Source organism: Salvia hispanica, chromosome 1 (genome assembly GCF_029641045.1).
Source record: "Salvia hispanica isolate PSC_SH4W2 chromosome 1, Shi_PSC_v1, whole genome shotgun sequence".
Classification (NCBI taxonomy): domain Eukaryota; kingdom Viridiplantae; phylum Streptophyta; class Magnoliopsida; order Lamiales; family Lamiaceae; genus Salvia; species Salvia hispanica.
The window spans coordinates 18721270-18733550 of NC_142692.1; the positions used below are offsets into that span (position 1 = coordinate 18721270).

General features: G+C 32.9%; 1 protein-coding gene across 1 annotated transcript; it reads right to left on the reverse strand.

Annotated features, from left to right (window-relative positions):
• Nucleotides 1-6460: 6460 nt before the first annotated feature.
• Nucleotides 6461-8597, reverse strand: LOC125222723 (RNA-binding (RRM/RBD/RNP motifs) family protein). The gene is made up of 6 exons (XM_048125488.2): nucleotides 8443-8597; nucleotides 8321-8361; nucleotides 8083-8246; nucleotides 7758-7857; nucleotides 7483-7652; nucleotides 6461-7215 (listed from the first exon to the last, which is right to left on the reverse strand). Exons 1-6 carry the CDS (start codon nucleotides 8484-8486, stop codon nucleotides 6703-6705), a joined length of 1032 nt encoding a protein of 343 aa, XP_047981445.1. The 5' UTR covers nucleotides 8487-8597; the 3' UTR covers nucleotides 6461-6702.
• Nucleotides 8598-12281: the final 3684 nt, after the last annotated feature.

Here is a 12281-nt window from a genome sequence, read left to right on the forward strand (position 1 = left end):
CGGGCATTTGAAATTTATTCCATAAATATAAATAATTTTCTTGAACTAGACCACTATTGGATAAAAGAGTAATTACTTATAGTTAAATACTCCCCGGTTTCATAGTAATGGAGTCATTTTGTCAGTTTGGTACGTTTCATAGTGGTGGAGTGATTTCCCTTTTTGTAAAAGTAAACACATTTCTTCTCAATTACTTTACTCTCTCTTATTTTATTCTCTATTAATCTTTCATTTTTTTCATTTCCTATTTTTTTCTTCATTTACTTAACTCACGTAATACATTTTTTCTTAAATCGTGTGTAGAAAAGAAATGCATCCGCTACCGTAGAGCGGAGGGAGTAGCATACTTATCACCTAGAAGCAAAAATGTGCAAGGCAAAGCGATGGCAATGAAGGATATGGTAGAGTGAAGAAGAGATATAAGACAGATGAGAGAGATAAATTAAAGAAGAGTGAGAAAATAAAGAAAGATAAATTTAAGAAGAAAGAGAAAATAATGGAGAGATAACATAAAGAAAAAAAATAAAATGCAAGAATTTAAAAAAAATTGTCCTTAAGGGTTCAAAGATCCACCAATACTGTAGAGTTAAAAGACGTGTGACGATATTTTAGAAGAAATGAGTTGCTCTCATTTTATAAAAAAACATCTTCATTCTAATCTTTTTTTATCTTTAGGGTGTGTTTGATATTTTTACCATGTATATATTCTCAAGAAAATATTTAAGATTATAATCAACTCCTCCTGAGCTTGACCAAGAAACAATCTTTTCCTGGTTTCATTCACATATGTTTGATAGAGCACCGTCTAATACAAGACATTGTACTACTGACTTGTTACTTTACATATATAACCCCAATATAATTTGCTTCTACCTTATTTCCTCTCATATTGACCTAAAATATAGATTGGGTTTTCTCCTCATTTGCATTGCCGCTTTTTTTTTACTCTAGTTCCCGCTCAAGCCTGCTTCTTGGAAGATCTTGCTGAACGTGGTTGAGGTCGGAGAGACGGTAAGTTTCACGAAATCCCAGTTGACATTTCCAACATACCATATGTATGAAGGCAACACGTAATGCGCAATTGATGTAGGCGAATAATATCAAAGATTATCACAACAAGAGCTTCACTTGACAGTCCATCGGCATGCTCCATCACTATGGGTATATCAGAATCTACTATTCAAATTATTTCTGCATTAATAGAATAGAATTTAAGTGAGTAATCACAAGCATTTTCCACCAAGAAAAATCTACGTCAGTTAAACCATAAACCAACCTAACACGAAAAAAAAAAACAAATAAACTGCAATTGCACAAACCACGCCTCACTCTTCTTCAAGTAACCCAACACATGCATATGCAGGGATGGAATCTAGTTCAATTAAACCAACCAAATACCAATAAATTGGTAAACTAGTTCAATTCAACCAACCGAAAAACTCAAAAATCTAAAACTAAATCAATTAAACCAATCTGGATACAATCTGCATCATTTAGCAAATAATTCAAATTTAAAACGTGCATAGTGGTTTTAACTAATTCAATTAAATCAAACATATCCCAAAGGATTATAATCCTATCTTTGTTAAATGACCAAATAAACACTCTGCGATGATGAACAAATTTGCAAAAATTTAAAAATAAACCACATATTAATTTAGGGAAAAATTCATCAACACAAATCAAATGACCGTAATAGACACATGGCAGAGGGGAAGATATGGTTAACTCATCGTATGTGTCAAGGATTCTAGCAAGCATAATCGAAGAGTTCTATGCGGGGGAAGATAATTCAAACTTGAAAATTTCACGAATCGAGTGAAATCTGCAATTAGTTCAGCCCTAAAAACAACATCGGCGAGATTGTTGAACGAGGATAGAAAAAAATTGAACGAGATACTAACCTGTTTTCATTCACTGCGCACAAGCTGTGTGTTTGAGGAAGAAAGATAAATTATGATAGGGCAAATCAGCTTGGGAAGAATGAAATTGAGGGCAATGAAGTCAATTATTCATATAATCTTGACATGATAATTGATGCAGATTTAAATACCTGGCCTGAATGCTGATAATATAATTGTGATATTCATGATAAAAGTGTTGGGCTTTTTTGGGAAGCGTGTATTTACACGGGCCGCGAGAAACACATTTTTTGTATTAAACATCTGTGTTTGACCAGAGACTAGTGTGAATTAGTAGTAAAAGGTCGTATCAAACAACCCCTTAGGGTTTACTCCCTTGAGATAGGCCCACTAGACCCAGAGATGAACGACACAAGATTTAGAGAAATTGGTAGAGTAAGAAAGAGAAGGAGAAAAAATAGGAATAAAGTATATGAGAGAAACGTTCTATTTTTGGAATGAAACTATATTTAGTGATAACCAAATGAAGCAATGGGACTATTTTTCGTGGGCGGGGGGAATATTATTTTTCTATTTCACGTTCAATCCCACAAAAACTATCCAACTCTAATTGTACAAGGCGTAAGATTCATCCCTAGGTGTAGTTGGGACAATACTCTTTTAGTGAAATCACCATACTGGATACTTTATCGAAAATTCAGTATAAGAAAAAAACCATGTCTTGTCCTCACCAAAATTTTCGTTGTATCACATTTTTCGGTATGGTGAATTTCACTATTGACACCATAGTACTTTTTTGGTATGTCGTACTGAAATTCAACATATCATACTTGAGGTATACCTAGGGTGGGGTAGGTACGGTATACCTTACTGCAACCACCATACCGTATATCTTACCGTAAATTTGGTATGCGAAAAAATCATACTATAGCCTTACTAAAATATTTCGCTATACCTTATTTTCAGTATGGCGAAATTCCATACCAATAGTGTACCTCATATTCAGTATACTAACCGAAGTTTCGTATATCGTACTTCTACAGTACACTTGACTTTCAACATCAATGAAAATAGATAATTTGAGTTTTTAGAATATTATTTATATTTTATAATTTAAATATATATTAAATATATTTTATTCATAATTTTATTTATTCAAAACATATTTTATAATAAAAATTTATAAAATATATTTTATATATAATTATGTTTATATTTTACGGTATACTATCTTAATTTACAGTATATACCGAATTTCAGTATTTTTCGATGTTGAAACGGTTTTTCTTTATCCATGGCAATGAGTTTTGATGATGTATTGGGCGTTTCTGCATTTATAGAAGCTTCAATTTTTCGTGCTTATCTTAATTGTCAGTTTAGTTTATGCATAGCGAAATGGGGCATTGGAATGGTCTTAGCTCCTTGCTATTCAGATAAATAAAAAGAGAAGGGAAAAATGAGAAAAGTGCAGCGGTATATGAACATTCATACCATAAATCGGTAAGGTATAACACCGTACCGAAAATCAAGGTATACCAAAACTTCGGTATTTCAGTATTTTTCCTTAGCCCTAGTTATACTGAACTTTTACAACATATTGGTTTACGATATGGCATAGCAAAATCCCATTATATAAAAATGATATTAAATAAAAAAAATTGAAGATAATGTTTGAGAACATCATAATAAATAAATTAATGTTTTGTTACTCCGTCCAATTCACTCTAAGTGAAATATTACTCATTCGGCATGAAAGTTATGCTGGGTTGTGTGTTAAATAGATAGAAATTAAAGTAATAAAGAAAATATCGTAGATAGATTGGCATTTCTAATTTAAGAAAAGTGTCATTTAAAGTAATAGAACGAAATTTTTAATTGAAAAATAGATCACTTATAATGAGAGGAATTGTGTATATAACTATATTTATATTTTCCAATATATACTACTCACATATTTTTAATATGACACGGTATAGCATTATATGAAAATTCATGTTTTTAACTTACTAAATCTTTCGATTAAATACCATATCACGCCAAAAATCTCTATATTCCATAAAATTGGATATTCTTAATAATTTTTCAATTAATTAAAGTCAATATTTAGCTATTTTTAGTAATTTTTTCCACACCCAATAATACTAACACACACCACCTTTTTCTTTCCTTTCTTCCAATTTCATCTTTTTTTCATTGTTCCTTTTTACCTTTTTTTTTTTTTTCTTTCCATCTAAATTCATCTTTTGATCAAATGCTAAATGTTCAATTTAAATGTTTACTTTTATCACACATTCGAGATTTTTAAAATAAATTATAAATATAAAGATACATAAATAATACTCCCTCCATCTCAAAATAAGAATCGCATTTTTCTATTTAAATTTGTCCCACAATAAGAGCCACATTTCACTTTTACCATGAATAGTAAATAGATCATATATTATGATATTCCACTAACTCACTTCACTCATATTCTATTGTAAAATCAATATAAAAAGCGAACCCCATATTTTAATAACTTTTCAACTCACTATCTTTTACATCTCGAAAACTCGTCCACACCAAATATAACTCATCTTACGGGACGAAAGGTGCATATGTTGGGGTCGGTTGAATAATTTGAAGTGTCGCAATAGTTGATTTTGAGAAAATAGTAAGCGACAAGTTGCTAATTTGACATGCATGATAGTGGATGTTTTAACAAACAACATAATAAATATTCCCTCCGTTCCATAGTAATGGAGGCAAAACTTTTCAGCATGAAGATTAAGAAAAATTGTGTTAGGTGAATTAAGTAAAGAGAGAATAAAGTGGAAAATAAAAAAGGTAGAGCGATGAAGATAGAAAAAAATAAGAGCAACTCCAAGGGGAGAAGGTAAATGAAAAGGGTATATCATGTTTATACTTTCTCAAAAAGTGCAATATACCTTTTTAAAAATCAATCAACTCCAATGATAAAAGGTATACAGAAAGGTATCATTTAAAAAAAATAAAATAATATACAAAAGCATTAAAAAACATAAAGTGTAATACCTTCTCAAATACATTTCCCCTTGGAGAATGATTTTTAATGAAAAGAAGGTAAATATGGTAGTTATATGATTTTACCTCTCCATCAATGGAGAGGTAAAGATACCTCTTCAAAATGGAAAAATGTATAATGCCTTCTCAAATACATCTCCCCTTGGAGAATGATTTTTCACGAAAAAAAGATAAATATGATAGTTATATTAGTTTACCTCTCCCTTTGGAGATGCTCTAAGAGAGAGTAAAGTAGATGTGGAAAAATGTGTTGACTTTTACTAAAAAGGAAAATGACTCTATTACTATGGAACAGACAAAAATGGAAAAACGCCCCTATTACTATGAAACGGAGGGAGTACAAAATAAATTGTACTCCCACCGAATCCCATTAAATGACTCATATTTGATTAGTGTAGATTTTAAGAAATTATTTAACAAACCATTAAATGACTCATATTTGATCAGTGCAAATTTTAAGAAATTATTTAACTTTGTTAGTAATAGCAAGTGGAAAAAGTTAAGTGGAATGATAATCCTACTTTTATATACTCCAGTTTTATAATAAATTGTAAGTGAAAATGAATTAATGAAATGTTAGATCCATTACCAAAAAATAGTAAAAGTGAAATGAGACATTTATTGGAATTTGGACCATCCAAATAGGAAAATATGAGACATTTAATGAGAACAGGAGGGAGAAGGAGTAATGTAGATTTGTAATGGCCCAAGCATTTCAAAAATACCAGTATCAAAATAAAACATACCACAGGCGAGCTTCAGTATTAATCAATATGATTCGTGGTAGTAATAAATTGTATATTTGCATGATTTCGTACTTCAAGATCCCTTTGTTCCAAACCTTTTAACTCCAGAAACAAAAAAATATATAAAACGTTATAAACTACTAGTAAGATACACTTTACCAAAAGCTCATCAAAAACACACGGAAAATTATGGTTTAGACTACACAATATATTAACTTCGGAACATACTTAACAAAAAGATTGAAACCATAACATATTTCTTAATAAACTCAGATATCTGTAAAGAGTTATAATTTCAGCAGTCATTACAAATGACAATGTATGGAAAACTAATTAAATAGCAAATTAAAATTAGCAGCAAGATTCCCAGGTCTCCTGCAATGAAGAATAGTAAAGCAACAAATATGCATTTGCAATGCAAATACAAGGTCATGAGATATCGTAATACCTGTAGCTAGAATGAGCATTTAACATACTAAGTCAATAGATTAATCCCTGAAAAATTGATAAGGTTGCTACCCAAACTACTAGGTTTGTATTTCATAGCTTTCTCTACCAACACTCAACTAAAATCAATGTAATTGAAACATTAAAGAGATTCTACCTGAACTAGAAGCTATAACACATCCAGCCAGAACTTCCAAAGAACACACAAGAAAGCTTGGACACAAATCACAGATCCAAAAACAGCTTGAGGTGCTATGTCTGGTGAGGCATCATCTCACAGATCACTTGAGCATGTACACTAAATTCTAGATAAACATTAAATTCTAGCAGGTAGAACCTAAAAAAGCAGAAGGCGATTCTAACTAAAAATAGAACAAAATACATTTCATACAGGATAAGATGTCTAGCTTAGAAAGCTTAACAGCGTCTGAATGAGATTCTTAAAACTTAGAATTCAGTGAATAAGAAACAACAAAATACTAAGGTTCTCCAGTCTTCTACAGATCATCTCCTTGCTAGTACTTTGAAAATCTAGTCAACTCCAAGTGGCGAGAAGCAATAGCCAAGAGAAATGTGAGAACTCCTACAAGATGCTTAAAGGACATCTATCTTGAATAAGGATGATATCGACTACTGCCACTATAACCTGCTCTACCTCCATAAATTCCCCCTCCTGCTCCACCATAACTAGCACCAGGGGCTGAGTCATATCCACCACTTGCCCCAGCTCCACCATAACCTCCATAACCCCCTCCACGACCATAGGCACCCAGCCCACTGCTATACCCCCCACCAAAGCCTCCACCATAAGAACCAAATCGGCCAGAATAGCTAAGTGGCGCTTCTCGATAACCAAATTCACTACTAGGGTAATCTCCATAACGGCTGCCAAACTCACTCCCACTACCATATCCACCATAATCACCAAATCTACTACCAAATCCCGATCCCATTGACCTATAAGAGGCAGGGCCAAAACCACCACTGCCAAAACTGCTATATGAGCTGCTGAAACCACCATAACTATCACCATAGCCACGTCCCCTAGAATCACTACCATATGCAGGAGCAGGAGGAGGGTTTGAGGGTTTCTTTGGTTCAGCTTTCTTGATCTCAACCTACAACAAAGAAGCATGTTAACCTAGAAGTTCCTCCTGCAAACAGTGCCAGATAAGACTAAAAATTACAATTTTGCATCAGGACACCCATATCCTGATTCTATAATGGGAGTAGAATTTACCCAATGGTTGCTAGACTAGCTAAAATTATATAATGGGCAGGTAAAATAGTGCTAGGGTCTGATGGCTATAGCAATTGAAGGGAGTTATCCCATACAGGTTCAACAAAGTTTCATACTTGCAAAACTAAAGAGATGAGAAACTCACCTGGGTGCCTGACATATCAATCATATTTCCATCAGTTAAAATATTGTCAACCACTTGTTCATGGTCAAACACAATAAATCCAAAGCCACGAGACCTCTTTGTCACATGATCTCGAATAATCTCATGCTCAACCACCTTTCCATATTTTGAGAAGAAACTCTTGAAGTCATCTGTATACAACAATTTGAAGTGGAGGATAAATTCAAAGGACAATTTGAAAGAGCATTACAAATATGAGAGTGTTGGAAACGCAGCTAATGCAAGAAAAACTTCACCTTCAATGACAGAAGTGGGGATCCCACCAACAAATATCTTTTTTGTTTTAAAATCCTTAGAATCGCCAGATCCTTTTGGAATAGTTCTCTTTATCTCAACCTGGCCAAAAATATTAGTGAGTTGAGAAACAATGAAAAGTGGAGGGTTGTAGCAACTAGCAAGCATGCATCATTCACATAATACATCAACAGCATTTATCCTCAATTTTATCAACCAATGGAGTTTTTTGTTTTTTACTATGTAAAAAATAAAGGATATCCATCTAACACCAACAGTCATACTAATGCCATCTAAACAAAATAGCTTTAAAAAACAATTCCTCACTTGTTTGTCATTGATGATATGGGTTTCAGCGATAACAGTGTCCACAACGGAAGGATCGGCGTAGGTTATGAAACCAAAACCCCTTGGCCGCCCTGTGTGCCGGTCTTTCATAATCACTGAGTCAGTTATCTCTCCATATTTCCCGAAATAATTTACAAAGGTATCTGAGAATTGAATACAAATCAATTAAATAAAATAATAAGATTTGAATATATGCATTATCAACAGGAATACCAACCTAGAGTAGTATCTTTAGCCAATCCCCCGATGAAAATCTTTCTGTCGAAACAAAAACGGAAAAGCATTTAGCTACAGGGACGCGTATATAGAGAGAATAGATAAAGAGAGAGAAATACGAACCCAGGGCTCGCACCATCCCCGAAATCGGAGCGCTTGGAACCCATGAAATTTACAGATCTGAGAGCGGAGAGGAGCTAGGGTTTGGGTTTGGGGGGTTTTCGACGTTCAAGGGAAAATGAAATTTGGTAAAATGATGAGATTCAAACTCATACACAGGCGGCGTATAAAAACAAATACTAAGAAGTTTCTGGACTAGAAGGTAAATATTTACCCCTCTTTACTATCATCAAATATTTTTAATTCTCTTATATTTACTCATTAAGAATTTATTAAGTAGCGCAATTTTTTTTAGCATATATAGTACTTCATCCGTTTTTTAAAATTAGAAACATTTGAAACGACACGGATAATTTGATAAAGTAAGAGAGGGAGAGAGAAAAAGTAATGAAATTTATGTTAGTGATTCATGAAGTTCACTTTAAGTTGTTAATTATAGTGGTATAAGTGATAAATAAATTGATGTATAGAGGCGTAAAGGTTTCCTAAAATAGAAAATTTGAAAGTTTGTTATTTTTAAAGAACGGACTAAAATAGAAAAAGTTGCTATTTTTAAAAAACGGATGGAATATCATTTTTAGGAGAAATTGATTCTAGGAGGAAATTATATATTAATAGTAATGTAAGTTAGAAAAAATATTGTCGACAAGATAAGAAGAAGATTATTAGAGTTGGTTCACATACATTGTGAATTTTACATCAAGAATCCTCAATTGACGAAAGGAATTTGGATTAAGGCATTCACAAATTTACAGTGTAGCCCTTTTTCGGGGCGTAAGGAAATTGGATTAAGGTATTCACAAATTCACAATACAGCCCCCTCTCGGGGTGGACTGGGCTGCATTGCATCTCCTCTTCCGTAAACGTTCGTTGGGCTTTACGCCCAAGAATCCTCAATTGATGAAAGGAATTTGGATTAAGGCATTCACAATGCAGCCCCCTCTTGGGGTGGACTGGGCTGCATTGCATCTCCTCTTCTGTAAACGTTCGTTGGGCTTTACGACATAGGCTGATTCGCCAGCGACTACATAGCGCTCGTGGCAGCGCTATTTTAACTTTAATTTTTGTGTGTTTTTTTAATTATATACTATTATTTATCTCTAAATACGTACATCACCTTCTCATTTTCACACCTCTCACTCTCTCTTTTTACACTTCTAATTTTTTCTATCTATCTTAATATTTGGCGGAAATGGATCCAAGTTCTCAAGCAACGTTCGTGGCATGTGCATACGCATAAGGTTGGGATCCAAACGATGTGGGTACTTGGAATATAGATTTTCTTCCAAATTTTTGCGGACACAGATTTTGCCGACTCAGGCCTGATGTTCGTCCTACGGACCAGAAAGCTACGAAGCGGAAGGACAAGGTCGCCACCACACCTTTTCCACTCACAAAATCAAGCCGAGTTGGACCTAAGCATGAAATTTGTTGGGCGAGCATTATTGTGGCAGACGTACCAGTCGGCCATGTCCATGGACACTTCCCGAATGGACGGGGATGAATGCGTCCTCCAGAATAAGATTATCGCTTAGCTCGGGAAAAGAATTGGGATTTCAGTTGTTTATTAATTATGTTTTTTTTAGTTTTTAAATGTAGTTCTTTTAAATGAAATTGAGTTGTGGCTAAAAATGGAGCTAAAATTAAGGCCAACTGCATCGCAAGTGTTGTGGGCTAAAATGAATAAAACTAAGCTGACAGCCGAAAAATGAGATTATATTGAAGCTGATTTTATGGGAACACATTGTAAATGCTCCTATAATAATTTGTTCTTTTCAGATAGTACTAACAATCTTGTCAATTGAGATACTAGATGCTTTAATTCATAACAATTCCCCTTCTTCGAGTCTGACCACAAATCATTACCATAATTGCAACTTCTTCTATAAAGTTTACTCCATGTATAGTGTGTTATATTTACAAATGAATTTTGTCCTTAATAAGGGAACATTATAGTTTCATAATGAAATATTATTAATTTTTTTAATTTTTTTATTTTTGATGTAATAATTAAGTATAAGAATAGTAAATATGAGACATTTATGTTAGGTCATCCACGAGGGTACCACTTAGGGCCTTAGGGGTGCTTAAACGGTTCTCCGGTTCTCGGTTAACCGGAATCGGAATCGGCCGGTTAATTGAGGAACAGGAACCGGAAAATCTGGTCTGGTTCCGGTACCGGTTCTAACTTTTTAAATAAAACCGGTTCCGATTCCAACCGGAACCGACCGGTTCATAACCGGGAATCGGATTATAATTCAATTTTACTTTTTTTATAATTTAATATACTAATAAATCTAATTTAATTAAATTAATTTTGAATTAAAGTAAAATAATTTGAAACATTGAGTGATTGTTAGATTTAAACAGTGTTAGATTTACGAGCTCTGTTTTCCGAAGTATTTAAAATGTTTAAACCTTGATACTTTGAATCTATAATTATTTCCCTAATCCATTTTTTATGAACTAACTACAATGAGTAGGATTTCTTAAGTTTGTTTTTAATTTCCAAAAAAACTTATACAAATACAATATCATTTCATATGATAGAAATTTAACTTTATAACAAATTTATGTAACAATTCATTTAACATACGATTTTAACCTATTTGTGAATAATTTATTAACTGTTCCGTTATAAATCAAAAAGTCACAACAAAATCAATTAGTATTGGAAATTCCAATGAATATTTGTTTATTCAAAAAAGGGAAAATGAAATTCAATATCATTTTTAAAAAAAATTGCTAAAGTTTAGAACTCCTATTTTTGTATTAAAAAATTGCTAACATAAACTAGTCCGACCTACTATACTTGGCATCACGCTTATCCATATATGAATATTATTGTATTGTTGGTTTGTATTTTTTTTTGTATTTATTTGAATTTTTAGGTATTATTTGCTATATTTTTAGATATTGGATTATTATTTTTTTAGTATTGAACTATTTAAAATTATAAATAAATTCGGATTAAAATTACACATCGGTTCCGGTTCGGAACCGGAATCAACCGGTTCTTAACCGGCCGGTTCCAAATCGGAACCGATCGGTTCCGGTTCCGGTTCCAGTTCTAGGATTTAAGAAAATTTAAAACCGGTTAACCGGTCAACCGGTCCAGTTAGAACCAGAACCGGCCGAATAAACAGGCCTAGTACCATTTGTTATCCTAAATAAGGGAACATTTATAGTTTCATAATAAAAAAATTTAATTTTTTAATTTTTGATGTAGTAATAATTAAAGTATAAGAAAATATGAGACATTTATGTTATTAGGTCATCCACAATGGTACCACTTGTTATACATCTAATTTGCACATTATCATTCCCCTCAATTTTAATCTTTATTTTTCATTTTACTATTTCTCATCCATTTTATAAATAACATCATAAACAACAAATTATTTCATTAAAAGCCATAAAAATATAAAGTGAAATGTGTTGTAATTACTATTCCCTCCGTCCCAGCTAAGTTAAACGCAAACTGGGTATTCAAGCCCTATGTTGATTCAAAACAGAACCTGGCTCAAAAAAAGACTATCTTCACAAGGAACTGAAAGACTAAATCAGCTGGAAGGAAGACTCCTATTCTGTTTGAGATCAAATGGGATCACTGCTGATAGATTTGACTGATTCATCAGGTTTCTATGCATATTAAACTATTGAGTTTATGCACACTTTACTTCTGGTAAATCAAATTGATCACTGGTATCATCTATCTATATGACTCTGATGAATCAATAAAAGCCAAGGAGCTATATATTTCTATGCAACTACCAAAATTCCATTTCAAATTTATTGCTTTATGTGATGATGCCTGTAATTAAATAATTAGCAGCAACAGG

What these genes read in the sequence shown, in the direction of transcription:
- LOC125222723 (XM_048125488.2), bottom strand. Translation starts at nt 8,486, where the DNA reads ATGGGTTCCAAGCGCTCCGATTTCGGGGATGGTGCGAGCCCTGG. An exon ending in GGCTAAAGATACTACTCTAG is followed by an intron (nt 8,247 to 8,320) that starts GTTGGTATTCCT and finishes TTCAATTCTCAG; the next exon opens with ATACCTTTGTAAATTATTTC. An exon ending in ATATCATCAATGACAAACAA is followed by an intron (nt 7,858 to 8,082) that starts GTGAGGAATTGT and finishes ATTTTTGGCCAG; the next exon opens with GTTGAGATAAAGAGAACTAT.